At 49.7% G+C, this 18,985-nt stretch overlaps 2 protein-coding genes across 9 annotated transcripts in view; one reads left to right on the top strand and one right to left on the bottom strand.

Moving 5' to 3' along the window:
* SIK2 (salt inducible kinase 2) overlaps positions 1-15,762 on the top strand; it is a 126,512-nt gene extending 110,750 nt beyond the window's left edge. Inside the window, exons 9-15 of one of the 5 annotated variants that reach the window (XM_059417487.1) lie at positions 1,648-1,812; positions 9,880-10,108; positions 10,559-10,843; positions 10,987-11,150; positions 12,039-12,146; positions 12,824-12,915; positions 15,678-15,762. In XM_059417487.1, the coding sequence (XP_059273470.1) occupies positions 1,648-1,812; positions 9,880-10,108; positions 10,559-10,843; positions 10,987-11,150; positions 12,039-12,146; positions 12,824-12,915; positions 15,678-15,702 (1,068 nt within the window). In that variant the 3' untranslated portion in view covers positions 15,703-15,762. Of the gene's footprint in view, positions 1-1,647; positions 1,813-9,879; positions 10,109-10,558; positions 10,844-10,986; positions 11,151-12,038; positions 12,147-12,823; positions 12,916-13,233; positions 13,494-13,515; positions 15,369-15,677 lie in introns of those variants that run through there. The other 4 variants (XM_059417451.1, XM_059417479.1, XM_059417469.1 and 1 more) reach the window with 4 other exon arrangements.
* Positions 15,763-16,883: 1,121 nt separating this feature from the next.
* Positions 16,884-18,985, bottom strand: part of PPP2R1B (protein phosphatase 2 scaffold subunit Abeta) — a 33,153-nt gene continuing 31,051 nt past the window's right edge. The window contains exons 16-17 of one of the 4 annotated variants that reach the window (XM_059417511.1): positions 17,638-17,718; positions 16,884-16,980 (exon numbers count right to left, since the gene is read on the bottom strand). In XM_059417511.1, the coding sequence (XP_059273494.1) occupies positions 16,888-16,980; positions 17,638-17,718 (174 nt within the window). In that variant the 3' untranslated portion in view covers positions 16,884-16,887. Of the gene's footprint in view, positions 17,739-18,985 lie in introns of all 4 variants that reach the window. The other 3 variants (XM_059417531.1, XM_059417501.1, XM_059417520.1) reach the window with 3 other exon arrangements.

Raw genomic sequence — 18,985 nt, 5'->3', positions numbered from 1 at the left:
CACCCAAAATCTTAACAGAGAACCGTTAGACAATAACTGAGAACAGAATTATGCATTTGCAGACTAATCCCTGTGATCCTTTCTCGACTTTAGAAGGAAGGAGAAGGGCAGAATTAACATGACTAAGTGAACGACCTTTCATGTTACCTTTTGCAATCCTAACTTCACTGTGAAATAGGTATTGTGCCCTTTTCTGGGTGAAGAAAATGGGACTCGGAGAGGTTAGGTAGTTCACACAGTTCGGGCTGGAGCCAGGACTCAGACCAGGTCTCTGGAGGAGAGAAGCTACAATCATACCAATATCATTCCTTTTTGTTTGAATTTAAAACTCACCACCCTATGTCCCTTTATTAGAGCAGGGAAAACATAGGCCATTCCTCTGTCTTTTAGACACTAGTATGTTCCCTGAGATGGGAGGGAAGGATTACCCAGTAATTTCATCTTTAAAATCAATCTTTGCCCCCCAAAACATCAAATCCTTTCCAGTTGTCCTCAAGAAAGATTCTGTTACATGGTTTTTTAAATTATATTTTTAGGGACGCCTGGGTGGCTCAGTGGGTTAAGCCTCTGCCTTTGGCTCAGGTCATGGTCCCAGGGTCCTGGGAGTGAGCCCCACGTCGGGCTCTCTGCTCCGCAGGGAGCCTGCTTCCCCTCTGACTGCCTCTCTGCCTGCTTGTGATCTCTCTGTCAAATAAATAAAATCTTTTAAAAAATTATATTTTTAAAGATTTTTTTATTTGACACTGAGAGGGAATGGGAGTGGAGGAAGAGGCAGAAGGGTAGCAGACTCCCCGCTTAGCACGGAGCCTGACTTAAGGCTCGATCCCACGACCCCGAGATCATGACCTAAGCCAAAACCAATAGTCAGATGCTCCAACCACCTGAGCCACCCAGGCACGCCTTTATGATTTTTTAAAAGAAGAGTTTGTAATTTTTGTTTACTTAGCATTGTTAACAAATGAGACGTGAAAATGGGCTTAAAACCATCTGGAGCTTTCTCCAGTAGGTTCACTTCAGAAACATAAGTTGCTCGGCAATAAGCATCTCGCTTTCCGCTGGGCCAACAGGCTACGTTCGTTTTCTGCACCTCCTTGGAAGGAGGATACCCCCGTCACCTCCAAGAAACTGCCACTTCTCTGCCACTTCATTTCTTCCTCTGCACACATACCCTTGTCAGGAAATACATACCATCTCTCCCCACCAGAAAAACAAAGTGCAGTACATTTTGTGTTCCAGGTGAGAGAGAGTGTGTGTGTGTGTGTGTGTGTCTGTCTATATGTGTGCGCACCCCTGATTCCATTCTGTGCTCTGAGACATGGGAACTTTTCTATTCTTTATATCTTTCCACGGTGATATACTTAAGAATATAGACAATATATGTTTGTTGAACAGCATTCTTAGGTTCTTTGCAGAAACCAGCTTTCTTGTCTGTGTGAAAGTTAGGCATCTCCTTGCGGAACAGGAAGGAACAGACTGCCTCACATCGGTACCTGTACCACATATATATTTTATCAAATTTTTTTCTGAGGTTCTAACAAATAACGGCTTATTCTTTAGTTTACCAGGAAGAGTTATTTTACTCCAACAATTTTGTGTTTTTGTATGGAAAGTAGTAACGTTTCCAAACTATTCTTGCCATATTTTCAGGCCCAGACAGTGGGGCTGCCGGTGACTGTGCACTCACCCAGCGTGCGGCTGATGCGGTCCGCCCTCCTCCCACAGGCGTCCAACGTGGAGGCCTTTTCATTCCCAGCATCCGGCTGCCAGGCGGAAGCAGCATTTATGGAAGAAGAGTGTGTCGACACGCCAAAGGTACGGACGTGTTTGAAAGACTCTGAGCTTGCTGGTTGGCCGGGCCCTCGCTTTGGTCCACGAGTGTTGTACTTTGGCTTTGTTGACCTTTGTCATTTCCTTAAGTCACTCAGGAGTGTTGTTTTTGTGCAGAAGACCTGAGGAAAACATCCAGGCCAAACCTGGCTCTCCTGTCCTCTTATCGTTGTGGCTGTTGCATAACTCTTTAGACCTTCTGTGTACTTTCCAAAGTCCTTCTTTCCCTTTCCTTAACCAGTCCCTTCCCTCCTCAGGTTTCTAGATCCCTCTTAGGTGTGGGATTAAAAAAAAATTGTTATTCTGAAAACAAAAGTAATTTTTGTGCAGAGTTGGGCTTTGTATGTTATCATTGCCTCTTATCTGCGTGTGGGCTGCAGCTGCAAAGTGACGGGCCGTCTTGTTTGGTTCAATTTAATTTTAAGGTTTTATTTATTTATTAGAGAGAGAGAGAAAGCACAAGCAGGAGGAGGGGCAGAGGGAGAAGCAGGGACCCTGGGATCATGACCTGAGCTGACGGCAGACCCTTAACCAACTGAGCCACCCAGGTGCCCCTGTTCAGTGTTTTGTTTTCATCCTTTTTTTTTTTTTTTTTTTTAAAGATTTTATTCATTTATTTGACAGAGAGAAATCACAAGTAGTCGGAGAGGCAGGCAGAGAGAGAGGAGGAAGCAGGCTCCCCGCTGAGCAGAGAGCCCCATGCGGGACTCGATCCCAGGACCCCGAGATCACGACCCGAGCCGAAGGCAGCGGCTCAACCCACTGAGCCACCCAGGCGCCCCTGTTTTCGTCCTTTTGAGTATACGTGATGGAGATAAGTTTATCCTCGTATCCTGCGTGAAGTTGGCTTGTAGCACATAGATGATGATAGCTTCTCTCACATATGGGGTGCTTATTCATCCATGTTTTATCTACTTAGCCTCAAGCGGTGTCCAGAGGCTTGTGTTAATGGGCAGACCTTGGAGTGTGTTCAGAGTAGACTCTGTTCCTCCACCAGTTGTGAACTTGGGTGGGGTGACTGCTTCGAACCTCTGTGTTCTGTAAAACAAGAATACCCAACTCTGTGAGCCTCTCGGGAGGGTCGAGATCGTGTGTGTGAGATTCTCGGCGTATTGTAAACACTCATTATTGGCTTCCTGTCTTTTTAGCTGCTTTAGGTGATGAGAGGATAATTCAGACATGAGTTTTGCCTCCAAGGTGACAGTCTAGCGGAGGAGACAGGAGAACTAGAGCACAGGGCCAAGCGATGACTAAATTGACAAATATCATCAGTCCCTTAAAGAAATGTAAATCCAAGTGCGACAAGCCTGGGAGGAAGCAGGGGAAGATGCCCTTAGCTGGTCTGATCAGGAAGGTGTGGGTTAACCGTCAGAGCTAGGAGTTGAGGGGTGCGCAGAATAGGGGCAGACGGCGTTTTGGTGGAAGGGAAAGTCCGAGCAAGCAGATGTCAGGGAAACTTAAGTCCGTCCAAAAGCAGTAGCCCCGTGTGTGTGTGAGGAAGAGGGGTGATGGAGAGGGGTTGGGTGAAGTGCAGACGAGCAGCTCTGCTTTGAACCGCAAGCCCGAGCGCACCAGCTTTTCCTCCAGGCTGCCGTCCGCGGCAGGAGGATGCGTGCCAGGGTTGTCAGGAGAAGGTTTCACAGGGACTTCTTCAGCGTAGGAGGAAACAAGTGAAGGTTTTTGGTCAAGGAAGCCGCCAGATGCATGTTGTGCTTCAGAAATTAGCTGGAAGGTCCATAGCCTGCGTTGGATGGGAACAGGGGCAGTGGCGGCTTCGAGCAGTGTGCCCAGCGGGGAGACGACGAGGGCCTGCACTGGGCTCGCGCGCGGGAAGCTGCCGGGGAGGGAGGGGCCGATGTGAGATTGTGCGGCCAAACGGATCGACTGTTCCATCCAGAGAAACAAAGTCCAAACTCATACCAGTATGTCTGGAGGTCGAGCTGATTCACAGGTTAGGTAATGTGTTTAGCTAAACCATAGTCAAGGCAGCTTGAGGCCAGTCTGCACTGTCACGTGTCAGGCTGAGTTGGTGACGGTGAGTTCATGTCCATGTCCCCGAGGACGAGGCCACTTCCCGCGGACAGTCTATTTTCTCTGTCTGTGGTTGCCTAGACGATGTTCAGTCACCTCATTGACTTTCACATTCTCACCTAGAAATTAAGCTATAAATTGGGACAACATAATTCATTTATTTTTAAGATCTAATTCCGTTGAAAAAATTAAAATGCATTCTGCTGTAAGCTTATCTGTGAGGGCATCAGGCCTGAAATACAGATTGGGCACTGTCTGCTGTATTATATAGGGCAAGCTATTTTTAAAGCTTGTGATTGTTACTGTAACTAGGAAACAGACAGGAAATGAATGATTTTGTGAACGATAAAGGCAGGAGCTAGATGCAGTATTTGCATTTGTAGGAACAGCAGTAACGCGCTGGATGTGGCCACCTACAAGGGCAGGGCTCCGCGGGCCCTCGGCCAGGCCACTCACATCCACTGGTCTTAGCTATGGACTATTTCGTTGATGTCGGGGAAAATGCTGATCCCTCTTCTCTCCCTAGGACCTCCCTTTGGGAACCCGTCAATAAATGCACACGCACGGAGCTGCAGGGCCACAGCTCTGTGGTTCACAGGGCCTCACTCGCATTTACTGGGACACCCACTTCTGTCTCCTGCAAGATGCTTCCTAAATGAATGTATTGTTCGTTCATTTCTACCCCCAGTTGGTGACAGGTATTGGCATCACAGAGATTTTACCTCTCCTTTTCTCGCGGAAGCCTTAAAATCGTCAGTAAAATCCCTTAGGGAGTCGGCCTTGAAACATTGGTTTGGGGATCCTCCAAAAACTACTACTACTACTACTCTGAGACCACTACCCAACTCTGAGCAGAACTGAGACCCCCCCACTCCGTGACAGACCATGTTGGGGGGGCAGGTGCACAAACCCTCCAGAGGCAGCCTTTCTCTTTTAAGGGTTTCTTTGAGGGTAACCAGCTTCTTTCCAGTTTCATTGAGAAGTAATTGGCATGCATAATTGTGTACGTTCAGGGTGTATAGTCTGATGGTTTGATCACACGTACCACGGCCGCAGGTTCAGCTAACATCCATCTTCTCGCATAGATTCAATAAAGAGAGAAGAAAAGAAAAAAAATTCCTTTTGATGAGAACTCTTAGGATTTATTGTCTTACAACTGACCTGTGTGTCGTACGCAGCATCAGCTGTAGCCATCATGGCACACATCCCGTCTCTGGCGCTTACTTACCACCCGAGGCTTGTGCCTCACCTTCCTGCAGTGCCCCCTCCCTCCGTCCTCGGCCTCTGGTGCCCACACGTCTGCTATGCTTCTGTGAGCATGCTACCGTTCTTCTGGTTTTTTCAATTCCACATCTAAGTGACATCATAGAGTACTGTCTTGCCCTGACTGACTTCATGGACCATAATGCCTTCCAGATCCAACCCTGTTGTTGCAAATGGTACGATTTCCTTGGTTTTTCGTGGCTGAGTAATATTCCTGTTGTGTACAAATAGCACAACTTGTAGATCTGTTCATCTGTTTGTGGACACTTAATGTTGTTTCCATGTCTTGGCTTTGGCAGCCCTGATACCTTCCTGAGTTAATGTCTTCATTTTCTTTGGATGTAGGAAGAACGCCATTTATACACACACACACACCATCTTAATCACTTTTAACATTGTATTAGAAATTATAATAAGAGGATTTCCCAGGCTCTTTCATAGCTGGGTAACTGAGCTGGGAAAATAAACGTGTTCCAGGTCTGTTTCCTCTAAAATAAGAGTAGGTCTGAAAAGGATGTATCCCTAAGGCTTTGTAAAAGGGAGACAATTAACACTTTTACTTCTGAATTTGAATTTTTTAATTTACAATTGAAAAAATAAAACCAGTCAGAATCACACATGGAAAATTCAGAGAGGGATAAAGGAAAAATTATTCATAATCCCACTACCCAAATATAAGCATAATTCGAAACGTTCCTAAGAGAGGATTATAGATGGGTGGGTAGATGAGTGTAGAGTAGCTCAGTCAGTAGGTAGACTTGTTAAAACAAAATTATGCTATATTCTTTTTTTTTAAGATTTTATTTATATATTTGACAGAGATCACAAGTAGGCAGAGAAGCAGGCAGAGGGAGAGGGGGAAGCAGGCTCCCCACTAAGCAGAGAACCCGATGTGGGGCTCAGTCTCAGGACCTGAGCCAAAGGCAGAGGCTTAACCCACTGAGCCACCCAGGCGCTCCAAAATTATACAATATTCTATGTAATTTTGTATGTTGCATTTACATAATGTAACATCATGCACCTTTTTCCAGATTTTGAAATCGGAAAGTATAAGTTAGTAGAGCCTAATACATTGTATTAGATAAACCCATATTTAATTACTATTTTTGGCCATCAGGTACTTTAAATTTTTTTGGTATCCTTAAATGTGCCTCAGGTAAATGTCCTTGTGTTTAAATCTTTGTGCCCTGATTAATTCCTCAGGATAAATTTCTAGAATTGGGACTATCCAGTTCTTTCTTTCTCACCTGGTTATCTGTTTATTTTCATTTTCCTCAAGATGATAAAAAATGCTTTAAAAGAATATGGGGTAATTTTATTTTCCTGCCTTTAAAATTGTTACTGTTGTAAAGCATTCTTTTTGGTCAGGAAATAAGAGTAAGGGATACGGTATTTTAGTTAATCTTCTCCAACAGCCACCGTACACGTGAGAGAAACTGAGCTTTATAGACACTCAACAGTCTGCGGGGAAAGGGTGGTGCTGAGGCTCAGCCCGCACCACCTCAGGACGCGCCAGCCTGCCGGGCGCTGAGGATGCACGGGAAGGAAGACACGCTCGGCCCCCAGGTTCACTGGCTGATACCGGTCCCTGGTCTGCTGTCTTCGTCAGCTCAGGTCACCATAGCACAATACCACAGGCTGGGGGGCTAAACCGCAGAAATCTCTTTCCTCACAGTTCTGGAAGCTAAAAATTGAAGATTGAGATGAAGGTTGTGACCAATTTTATTTGTGGTGAGGACATTTTCCTGCCGTGTAGAGGAGGACTGCCTTCTCTCTCCCTCCTCCCCTGGCATCTGCTCTCCGCTCACGTGGGAGCTTCCTGGTATCTTTTCTTCTAAGGACACTGATGCTACCAGGGCAGGGCTCCGGCCTTGTCATCCTGGTTTACCTACTGCCCCTTGGAGGCTGCTTCTCCAGATACAGTCACCCTGGGGACTGGGGTTTCCATATACGAATTTGGTGGTAGAGGAGGTGGGGTGAGAGATGGGGTTGAGACACAAGTATTTGATCCTTAACAGTCTGCCAGTCTTCTGTGCTAGAATCTTGTATTTCGTGGTGGACTCCGGTGTTAATCAGATCATGGCAGAGTTTCTCAGCGTCTGATTTCCGCATGTGTATCGTCTATTGAATTGAGGTCTCTTACTGGGAGTGATCGATCAAGGGACGCCTGGGTGGCTCATTTGGTTGAGCGTAAACTCCTGATTTCAGCTCAGGTCATGCTTTCAGGGTCCTGAGATCGAGCTCGGTGTTGAGCTCCATGTTCCGCGAGGAGTCTGCTTGGGATTCTCTCTCCCTCTCTCTGCCCACCCCACCCCCCACCCCCACTCCACGCTCACACACTCTTAAAAAAGTGATCATTTGAGCTTTAAAGACAAAAACATTGTGTTGTAAAATGTCCATTTCACCCATGGATCTTGAGGCCCTGTAATTTACAGTCAGCCTAGAGTATGTCCTAGAGCAAAAGTCTCACTGCTAGTATCTTAGGTCACATAGGTAGATCAGCCCAGTATCAGTCATGAAATCCTAGGGCTGAATTTGTTCTATCAAGACCCTGGATAAATTGGCAGGCAAGGGTGGTGTGACTGTCACCTGTTTCAGGAAATGAACTTACAGCTGATGGTGTTCACACCTATTAACTATGTATGAGTGAGGGCCCCACACGGTGCTTTCTGATTTAATCATCATCAAACAGCATCTGAAAAACCAAAACCAGATCATTGTTTCCCAGAATGAAAATGAATTGAGCAAATGTTTTTAAATGAAAGACATCATTCCCTGTTGTAGTCTAGAGGAAGGAGCTAATTTATACGCAGAGAATTTAAGAATGTAAATTTAGGGGGACTGCAAGGTCCTCTGAGTGCTCCAAAAAAGAGGACTATCCTCTATTAGGAAAAAATAACCTGGTTGCAAGGCCGTGCTGTGAGAAATAGCTGGTACAAGTCTAACAGGCCACAGAAGTGGAACGGCGCGCGGCGCCGGGGCTCAGGCCGTAACGCATGTGCCTTCGGCTCAGGTCATGATCCCAGGGTGCTGGGATGGAGCCCCGAATAGGGCTTCCTGCTCAGCGGGGAGCCTTCCTCTGCCCCTCCCCCTCCCCCTGCTTGTGCTCTCTCGCTCTCAAATAACATCTTCTTTAAAAAAAAAAAAAAAGGTGTAAAGATGCTTAATGGATACTTACTCAATACCAGTCTTTTTCTCTGTTGCTTTACTCATTTCTAAATCCTCCTTGGTGTTTCTCAGAAAACTGTTAGTAGAGAGTTAAGGAACCTATATTTACAAATCGAAGTTCCCCAAGAGCCATTCTTTCCTACAACTATTGAGTGTCCAGACAGGGGACACCTACCTAGGGGAGGGCCAATGGGAGCCTGAAAGTCACTGGCCAGATCTGTTTTTGTTTCTGGTGCCAGGTGGGGAAGGTCAGTCTTCGTGTAGAAAGAAAGCATTGGCCACGCTTCCTGTTAAATGGGCACTTGTCGCTTTAAAACCCTGTCATGCATGAGCCACCTTGTCCAAGTAGTGGCTGCCTCCACAGGAGTTTTTCTGGACTAGCCATCCCCTCCCCCAAGCAGACAAAGCTCTGAGTCACCCACAGTCTCCCTCTCCAAATAAAGGGCCTCGCAGTGCCTTCAGATTGGTTGCCATAAGAGGCAAGTTTGTTCTGTGTCTGGCACTGGGGTGTCCCACGTCACCTCTCACATCCATGAGCTTCTGGTGCTTCTGAAAGAAGCAGTAGCTCTACCTGGCACACCGCAGGTGAGAGCAGCACTGAGAACCCATGTCCTGCGACTGGCTGGCCCCGGGCAGCTATTCCCGGGAGAAAACGGATTGATTTCCGGGGCGGGGGCGTGGGGGGGGGGGGGCAGTTTCGGTCATGAAGTAAAGAACTGCCTCGTCGCTGGGGCTCTTGGCAGCCAGACCTCGCGGCCACAGCTCCCCTTTGTCCGCCAGCTGTGCCCGCGTGAGGTGGTTGGGTTGGCAGCCGCAGAGGGCAGAGTTCCTGCTCGCCCGGGAGCTGCGCTGAGCTCACCCCGTGGGGTAGGAGCTGTGGATACCGTGTGTGTTGCTGGAGGAGGGAGAGTTCAGTGCGCTGGTGCTCATTAACCTCTGCTGGAATTTTGGGGCTGTGAGTCATTTGTTATTCTATAATGGAAGACTTTGGCTCTTTGCCATTTCAATTTTTTTCTTCACTCCTTTTTGTGGTATCAGTCTGTCTTTAAAGATTTCTTTTTCCATTCCCCAGGCAGAGAGAACCAATTAAAGACTAAATCAAATGGGCAGGTACTTAAATTATGAACATAAAAGTATGTCTGGAACCTTCCAGAATGTTTTGTGGTGAAAAATTAGAAGAATGCTAGTGGCTACTCTTCTTAGCCATGCAGTTTTTTTTATTTTTTTATCTCCTCCATCCCCCTCATCATTTCCCTTATTTAAAAATAATAATCATAATAACTGGTAGGCCTCAAGCTAATATGTCCCTATTCATCTGGAAACCACTAAAAAAAATTGTTTATTATAATAATGATGACTCAGAGAAACGTGGGAGGCAGTTTGGGTCATAAAGGGCCCCTGTCTCTGAGAGCTGCAGCTGACTTGCCTTAACGCCCAATCTACATGTTGTCATCAGTAACAGATATGTACATTTTTAACATTTTACTTAATTTCTACTTCACCACAAGTCTTGACATTTTTTCCTGTGTGGGTTTTTTTAACATCTCAGAGGAGCAGCCACTGATGATTTCCTCTCACTGTGACATTCAGGTAAACGGCTGTCTGCTGGACCCCGTGCCGCCCGTGCTAGTGAGGAAGGGGTGCCAGTCGTTGCCCAGCAACATGATGGAGACCTCCATCGATGAAGGGCTGGAGACTGAGGGAGAGGCTGAGGAAGACCCCAGCCAGGCCTTTGATGTATTCCAGTCCACACGCAGTGGGCAGAGGCGGCACACTCTGTCAGAAGTCACCAATCAGATGCTCGTGGTGCCCGGTTCAGGTAGGACTGCGTCTGCACAACACACACTCCTGCCCCAGTCTCCAAGAAACAGGACACCCCTGCTTAGAATGCCGCCTACGTCTTACGCCTTCCTGGCCCACGTTCGGAGGCTCTAGGCTCAAGTCTGCTCAGCGGCCACCGAAGAGGATAACGAGGCATCCCTGGGCTGGCTCCCCCAGCCGCCGAGACCATCGGAGTGCCGTGCGATCCAGCAAGGACTCTGGCTGAGATCTTAAGGGCACAGGTTTGGGGGGTTTACCCCACTGAACTGATTAAATGGACATGTAAGAAGTTTCTGGAAAGGTGTTTTGGTGGGAGACTGGAGATTACGGATGCGTTAGCTTTGCAGACTCAGACTGGTTCTGTCCTGTATCCCATGCTCAGAGGAGCTGCTGTCTGCTGTTGGTCTGACCTTTTGGTTTGTTTTTGTTTTGTTCTTTTCTCTTAAAGGGAAAATTTTCTCCATGAGTGACAACCCCTCCCTTGACAGTGTGGACTCAGAGTATGATATGGGGTCTGTTCAGAGGGACCTGAACTTTCTGGAGGACAACCCTTCCCTTAAGGACATCATGTTAGCCAATCCGCCCTCCCCACGCATGACGTCTCCCTTCATCAGCCTGAGACCTGCCAACCCAGCCATGCAGGCTTTGAGCTCCCAGAAGCGAGAGGCCCACAACAGGTCACCAGTGAGCTTCAGAGAGGGCCGCAGGGCGTCGGATACCTCCCTTACCCAAGGTGACCGGCCACTCTCTCCTGGGGCTCCTAACACTCTCTGGCTGTAGGGCTTGAGCGGGGGTTGTGGCCATGGTGGTTTCATGCCTCTGGTCACTGGAAGACCTTGTGCATTTAAATTGTTTGGTCATTGTTCTCTGCTTCAGGAATTGTGGCATTTAGACAACATCTTCAGAATCTGGCCAGAACCAAAGGAATCCTAGAACTGAACAAAGTGCAGCTGCTCTATGAACAACTCGGACCAGAGGCAGACCTGGACCTGGCACCCGCTGCCCCTCAGCTCCAGGACCTCGCCGCCAGCTGCCCCCAGGTGCGTGCTCCCTTCCATGGGGGCTCTGAGTATGAGGCATGGCCTCGTCCCGAAGGAGTGTCCTATCACTTTGAGGACCGACTGGAGTCCCAGAGCACACAGTTCATTTTGGAGCGCTCACAGCCTGAAAGCTTTCCTTGTCGCTGCCACGGACAGGTTAGCCCTGTCCACACTGGTCCCTGGTGATTAGTACCATGAGGAGGTATAGATGCTCTCCAGCTGTGGTTGGTGCTAGGGCAGATTTTTTTTTTTTTTTTAAGATTTTATTTATTTATCTGAGAGAGAGACAGTGAGAGAGAGCATGAGTGAGGAGAAGGTCAGAGGGAGAAGCAGACTCCCCATGGAGCTGGGAGCCCGATGCGGGACCCGATCCCAGGACTCCGGGATCATGACCTGAGCCGAAGGCAGTCGTTCAACCAACTGAGCCACCCAGGCGTCCCGCTAGGGCAGATTTTATATGAATGACTTCTGTTCGTGTCACTGAACTCCCCTCCCCCAGCACATACACACAGATAGTGATAGAAATGCAAAGCTTACCACTTCATTACATAAGTAGTTATGCTAAAAATGACCCCCAAAATACTGCTCTTATCCAACACATTTTATTTTGAACCTATTTTCAGTGCATCACGGAAATTCTAGCATTTGATGCCCACATGAAGGTCAGGGTCTCCTGGTGACATCAAGAGCCTTTGCCACAGTACCGACTAGGTAATCGTTCACTACAAAGTGATTAACCCTCAGCCGACTAGTTATGTGAAAAGCTTTGAGTCTTACGTCTTAGAGTTGGGAGTTCCTCTTGGACATTTACGAAGATGCTTAAACGAAGAATTGAAACTTTTTCCCACATGGAGAATTGAAAATGTTTTCATCCCCCTTGCTCCTCAGGAGGAAGTTTCTCAGCAGCAGAAGACAGTCTCTGCCGTGCCCGGCAGTGTGCATCCACAGCTTTCCCCTCGCCAGAGCCTGGAGGCGCAGTATCTCCACAGACTCCAGGTAGGACCCTCCCCCTTGTTAACGCTCACAGTGCTTGGCCACAGTCCGCTATTTTGCACAACAGAAACAAGTTTTGCTTGCTTAATTTTTTAGGATAGCTACTTTTTTCCCAGTAAGCAGGTAGCTTTGACTCAGGACCTGAAGTTTCTAGAAACATGTTCAGACTTAGCCTTATGCTTATATGGGTAGCAGAAAAGGATTTGTCCTCCGGCCCCAGGAAGGGAGAAAGCCACCGGTAGGAAAGAGAAACCTGGTTTCTTAGCTTTTAAAGTTATGCTTGTTAATGAATAATAAAATGGAAATCTCAATCCAACAAAATTTTACTATCCGCTCTTACATTAATGCCTGAAAACCTTTAAAAATGGTACACATCATTCAGTGGATGCTGTGGCCTTTGCTGTCAAGATTTAACTCCACTCTTCTCATTGTGCTTCATCGCGCTGAGCCTTTCTAGAGGACTCTGAGAAGTGGAAAAACGGACGCCGGTCCAAGCTGGGGCAGCACAGGCCCACTGCCCCGGTGCTGCTGGGCCTCGGGAGCGAGTGTCCACGCCCTCACCCTGCACAGATTCGGGAGGACACAGTTGGCCTGGTCTTCCAGGCAAACAGGACTGTCCAGTGACTTCATCCTAGATGACTTCATATTGTCACGCTCATCTTCTTTTTCTGCTCTCCCAGAAGCCCAGCCTTCTGTCAAAAGCGCAGAACACCTGTCCGCTGTACTGTAAAGAGCCACCGCGGAGCCTCGAGCAGCAGCTGCAGGAACACAGGTGAGAGAGGGTCCCTTTCTTTGTTGAGGATTTTACGAAGCCAGACAATCCCCCCCCCCTTTCGCCGGCGCTTCTACCTCCACTGAGACACAGGTTTCAAGACCTGATCACTGATGCAGACAGTCCATTGTTCACGGAGATGGGCCTGGCAGGAGATGGCAGGCCTGCGTTTGTTTCCTTTCCCTTCTAGTGTTCTCCTTTGGGGTACGAATAGACCTAGCTTTCAGAATCCACGTCCTGCGGCAGCGTAAGTGGGCTCTGCGGCAGGGAGGGCCTCGGTCGTCTCTTGCAGTAATTCATGTCCTCACGCCTCTCTAGGAGAAGCAGCCTGGCCAGTGTACAAGTACCCTGTTCTGTCAACCTACAGCCACCCCCAGAGGCCAGGCGTTCCCCTGCTTTAAAACACTCCAGCTAGGAAATCAGCCTCTCGCTTCACAGGGAGAAAAACTTGGTCTCAGAGAAAATGAATTAGTGTTCACTGTAGCACCAAGGGTTCCACCCGAATTGGGGGACCAAAATGTCTGCTATATGAAACCAGACACAGCTGCTTCCTACCCCCGTTTCTTTTGTTGTTTTTTGTTTTTTTCTGCTGCGGAAAAGAAGTGGGAGGACTGATCCTGGATTTATATAAAATTGCCATCACTGAGGAAGATCTGAAATTCTTTCTTTTGCTGTTGCCACTTTAGACTCCAACAGAAGCGACTCTTTCTCCAGAAACAGTCTCAGCTACAGGCCTACTTTAATCAGATGCAGATAGCAGAGAGCCCATACCCGCCACCCGGTCAGCAGCTGCCCCTGCCCCACCAGGACACGTCCACGCCGTCCCCGCAGCCCCCGCCTTTCAGCCTGCCCCAGCCCCTGAGCCCCGTGCTGGAGCCCGCTTCTGAGCAAATGCAGTACAGCCCCTTTGTCAGCCAGTTCCAGGAGCTGCAGCTGCCCCCCCTGCCCTCGGCACCCCGGCCCCGGGCTCCTCCGCTGGCCGTGCACCTGCAGCCACCCCCGCCACCGCCGCCCCCGCCGCCCCCGCCACCCCCGCCGCAGGCCAGAGCCACCCCGGCCCCCTTACAGTTCTCCTATCAGACTTGCGAGCTGCCGGGGGCTGCCTCCCCGGAGCCAGACTACCCCGCCGCTCCCTGCCAGTTCCCCATGGAGGGGGCGCCGCAGAGCAGCCTGGCTGCACAGGACTGTCCCCGGGACTCGGGACTGCAGGAGGCCCCCTCCAGCTACGACCCTCTAGCCCTCTCAGAGTTCCCTGGACTCTTCGATTGTGAAATGCTGGAGGCTGTGGACCCACAGCACAGTGGCTACGTCCTGGTAAACTAACCTCAGGACAGGAAGTGAGGCGGGTCCAGTGAAGGAAGAATGTGTGTTTCTATTTTTATTCCAGCCTTTTCAATTTAAAGCTTATTTTCCTGCCTTCTCACAAATGGAGAAAAAGTAAGTTGCCCACCTGGAATCAGAGGGCCGGGCCACATGTCTCTTTCTCCTGGCTCTGTCCCACCACAGTCCTCTGGGGCCAGTGCGGAGCGGAGCGGTAGCCGAAGTCGTGCCCTTCCAGCAGGCAGAGCCCACTCTCACAGGAAGCACTGACAGAGGCTTTTAGGAGAAGACATCCAGACCTAGGTTTTCTGTAGAACACCACCAACTCGTTATCGAGGGAAACCTTGGTGGAAGCAGGAAAAACTGTGCCATTAGATAGGGGCAAAACCAAAACAGAACAACATGACACCAGATTTTTCACTGAAGCCGAGCAACACACATTCTGTTACACAAGTCGAGAATACATAATGGGCTTTGATGCACAGGAAGTAAAGGAAAAGTTGTGCTTTGTCATCGAGTCCTCAATCTGAAGCCGCTGCTTCCGGATGTCCCCGAGACCACTGCAAAGAAGTGGAACTTGAGCTTCGTTTCTGGGGCCCGAAGTCACAGATGGCACTGACCCCTGGGACGGGCGGTCGTCTCCACTTGGGAGCAGTGACAGTCCTCTTTCGAAGGTTCCCTGGGGTGCAAAGTGGACTCAGGGCTCCAACGCGGTCACCTGAAGAACCACGAAACCCAGCACAGCGGAGGCAGGGGCGGACCACAAGGAGCCCTCGGGAGCAGCAGCCCTGGGCCAAGGGAAGACGGGCTCTTCCGGCTGAGTCTTTGGTGTAAACTGCTGGTCTGGGACGGTTGATCTTCAGAGGACCTGGCGTCTCTTTTAAAATGTAGTAACTACTCTGACTTTACCTTCTGTGTTGCTAGTAGTTTGTTGAGCTTTGTATGTTTGGACAGTTTCATAGGGCTTAGGAATTTCAAGGACAAGAAACATGAACTTTGATCTCCCATGTGAAGTGGTAGTGCTGTGCCTTTTTTCCCCCCAGATCATGCTTTAATTCTTTCTTTTCTGTAGAAACCAACAGTTTTCCATTTATGTCAATGCTAAATCCAAAGTCACTTCAGAGTTTGTTTTCCACCATGTGGGAATTGCATTCTTAATTTCCTTAGAAGTTTTGACTTGTAACAAAACGTTCAAGTATTACAGCAATATTTAAAACCACAAATGTGTTAACCATCTAGCGGATCAGCTGTCAAAACACGTGCTATGACTAGTGAAAACGTAACCTTAACTCTTACAGTTCTCTCACCAGAGTAAGTAAAAGTAAGTAATGCGTCAGCTAGTTAACTATAGACCTAGAAGTAACAACCTGTCACTCGGACAGCAACATCCCAGTGTTACAAACCCAGTGTTATTGACAAAGACTGTCGTTTCTGTCCTGTAGAACGGCTTGTCCTAGCAGCAGATGAATGCGCTAAGCACAAAGCATCACAAAGCACAAAGAAGAGAGACACTACCATGCTGCATCCAGAAACACCTTTAAGTTGCCTTTCCTCGATGTAGTGGGTGTCCAGGCAGGTGAGAAGCGTGCCCCGGCCCAGCCGCTCCCAGCGGGGGTGAGGGGAGCAGTCCTCGGTCCCGGCTCTGGTGGGTGCCAGGACGCGCCACAGAAGTGCTCTGCTGGGGGAGCATTCAGGCCTTAGCAAGAGGGTGCCCTGGAGGGCGGTCGTCTTGTGATTTAACGGCTCACGAAGATCCAGTAGGAAAGAATTCTGTTCCTTCTGTGGATTGTTTATTCCTCCTCATGCTTAAACATCATTTAAGCCATCCTTTCATTAAGATCTCTAATCTGTTTTCAGTCTTCGCAAAATAAGCCAGTTATGAAATAGGGCTTGATTTAACTAAAGGATAGTTTTCCAAAATCTACTACAGAAGCACTGTCATGTTTATGAAATTAAAATGCCTTCTAGTCTGAACCTGGGGCGGCAGGAATGGTACTCACAGGCCGACACCGAGACCTGCCCGCCGCACCGCCCCCCCACCTCCAAAAGGCCATAAGCCTTGGAGCTGCGGCCGAGTGGCGAGACGAGCCCAGGGCACAGCGGAGAGGCTGGTGGCGGTCGGAGGGCCTAGAGCTGCCGCGGGAAGGTCCCGGCAGCGGCCAGCGTGGGAGACACCAGACAGACCAGCAGCACGTCAGACCCCGGGGTGTAAGCTATTTGCTTTGCTCATTTCAAGCAGAAATCAGGAAATTCCGTAATGAACCGTCTTTACTGAAAGGCAAGCTGGTGAGAGGAGACTGGTGACGGCCAGTCACATGGGCTCCCAGCCCTGTGGGGTCACCTCCAGGGCTCTGTCCCCTGACCGGGGACCTCTGGACACTTCCGAGCAGCTTCCACACTAAAACACTAAGGCGGCTTCGTATACTGCTCTTTTTACGAGAGGCTACTTTGAAATAATGACTTTCTTTCCAGTTTGTTTCACGTAAGCAGTGTGTACACTACTGTATAGTAATCATTAGCTTTATTATCTTGTAAACCAGGCTCCTCTGAAGAGACTTTGGTGAGATGAACGTGAGGTAAAAATTTCATTCGGCAAAAAGTGCAATATGTGTGGTACTTTATTTTTTATGTTCTTTTTTTAATCCAGGGGTATTAGTCTCTGCTTTGGGAAAAATGCACTAATTCTGCAATTTCCAGTTGGGCAAGTGTGTCTCTAGTATTTACATGAAACTGATGTGCTGGTCCCTGTAAGGCAAGTAGAGCACGTTACGACGACAGAAGTGCAGGCGGGCGCTTGCCAAGTCCCTGGGGAGCTACGCTGACCCTGGGGCAGAAGGCTTTCAACAGCCGCCCCTTTCCACTATCCAGTCAGAGACACACATCTGGGGCCCCTGGGGGGAGGATGAGGACATGGCGCTGAAGGAAAGTTCTGATAGGGACAAAACCCTTCCCTTCCATGTCAAACTTTGCTCCCAGGAAGGAGAAAGTCGACTCCCTCTCTTCCTCAGAAATAAAGACCTGCCAGGCGCGCGTTTCCTGAGGCCCTCCGGTGCACGTCTGCCCCCCACCCCTTCTCCTGCCCACTGTCATTAGCACCCAGTCGGGGAGCGCTTGGAGTTGGCAGGGGTGGGGATGCTCTGCTAGGAAGTGCCGGGGTGGGCGGGGGGGGGGTGGTGCTCCAGTGGCTCAGGGGTGCGGCCCGTGCAGGTTCCCTGAGGGAACTGGCGGCTCTGGGTGACCTTTGGAAGGCTGTCAACGGTCAAACCTACGCACCCTTTTGGTTTAAAGGAAATTCATCCCTCAGGCCTCTTTTCCACATTCCTCCTCTAGCGACGAGACAGAGGGTACTCTGACCGCTCTGGTCCCGGGGGCAGGGGTGGTCTCCCCGCGCGGGGAGCTTACCTTGGTCGCGTCTGTACCCCTGAACCGGGCTGCCTCTACTGTCTCCTCGGAAACCACCCGAGCCGCTCGCTCTCTGTGTGCCTAGACATCAAAGGGACAAACTGGAGAACAGGTAGTAAGTTGGAGTCACTGCATAGGCAGGGGTCTTTGATCGCTGTGCTGCTTCTGGAAATTTTAACAGAACTTTTCAGAGTGGTGTGTGGAAGACAAGAGCAGCACTGTCTGCCTCTGTGTCAAAACTGGACAAAGTCTTAAATGTATGTGTCCCCTCTGACAAGTTCAGTTGTAGGGTCCTGCCTGCCTGGGGGTCCCGGGGGGGGTCACTAACCACAGACCCCCCCCTCTGGGCCAGCTGTGTCAGCACAGGGCACCTCCTCCTGCAGACTGGGGGGCGGGGGGTGCGGCCGACCGCTCCCGGCCCCCGCCAGCCTGCCGGTCTGCAAGGAGCAACGGCTCATATTTGTACGTCCACCACCGAACATTTCACATGGAATCTAAGCCACACGATGATTCTGTGAAATGAGCTGACGTGTCCAGTCCTCACTTCTTACAGCAAAGGCTAGGGGAGCGGGCGGAGCTGGGGCCGGCTCGGGGGCTCCTGGCTTCTCCCCGGCTGCTCTTTCCCCTCCGCGGTAGCATCGGACTCGCCACGAGCCAACAGCTATCTAAAAGCCCCCATCTCAGTTAAGCACTGGGTAGATGTGACTGTCCCTGCAACCATATTCTCCCCTTGGCAGCTGCCTGGCTTTGGGGCAGGTGCCCCCCAGGTGGCCACACAAGAACAGGCTCAAGAGACATGGAGCCCACGGCCCGCCTTGCCTGCGGGTCCGGCTGACCACAGCGGCAGCTCACATCAGAGAGGGCTGACTTCTCCCGGTCACACAACACAGCGATTTCCTAGAGGAGTCCGTGCGGGAAGGGCACACCCTTCCTGACGGCAGAGGGGCCAAACGACAGGGCTTTGGCTCAGCACGGCAGGCCCGCAGACCGAGCCATGAAAGGAGGCCCTCAAAGAAGAATCAGGGAAGGAGCCTGGTCTGCAGGAGCGGCAGAACATCTCTCTCCAGACAAGGTCCATCAAATACGAGTGAAATTAGACACTTTCAGAGAGAAAACAATGAACATACTTTGAATACTCTGTCTTCTCAGAGGCAAAGTGGGGGGTAGAGGGGCACAGGAGAAATCGAAGCACAAAAGAACATCATGGAGAAATGGGACCCCAGACTGGAATTCTGTTTTGCGAGCAAGTGGAGCGAACTCAGACCCGCCGCTGGCTGTGTAGGGCCTATCTGGTTCGAGATCTGCTCAGTCAAGGAAATCCAAGTGGCCATGCCTTCCCACTACTGAT

This window comes from Mustela nigripes, chromosome 1 (assembly GCF_022355385.1).
Source record: "Mustela nigripes isolate SB6536 chromosome 1, MUSNIG.SB6536, whole genome shotgun sequence".
Classification (NCBI taxonomy): Eukaryota; Metazoa; Chordata; class Mammalia; order Carnivora; family Mustelidae; genus Mustela; species Mustela nigripes.
Note: the sequence above shows the minus strand (reverse complement) of the source record. Positions and strands in the feature narration are given on the sequence as shown.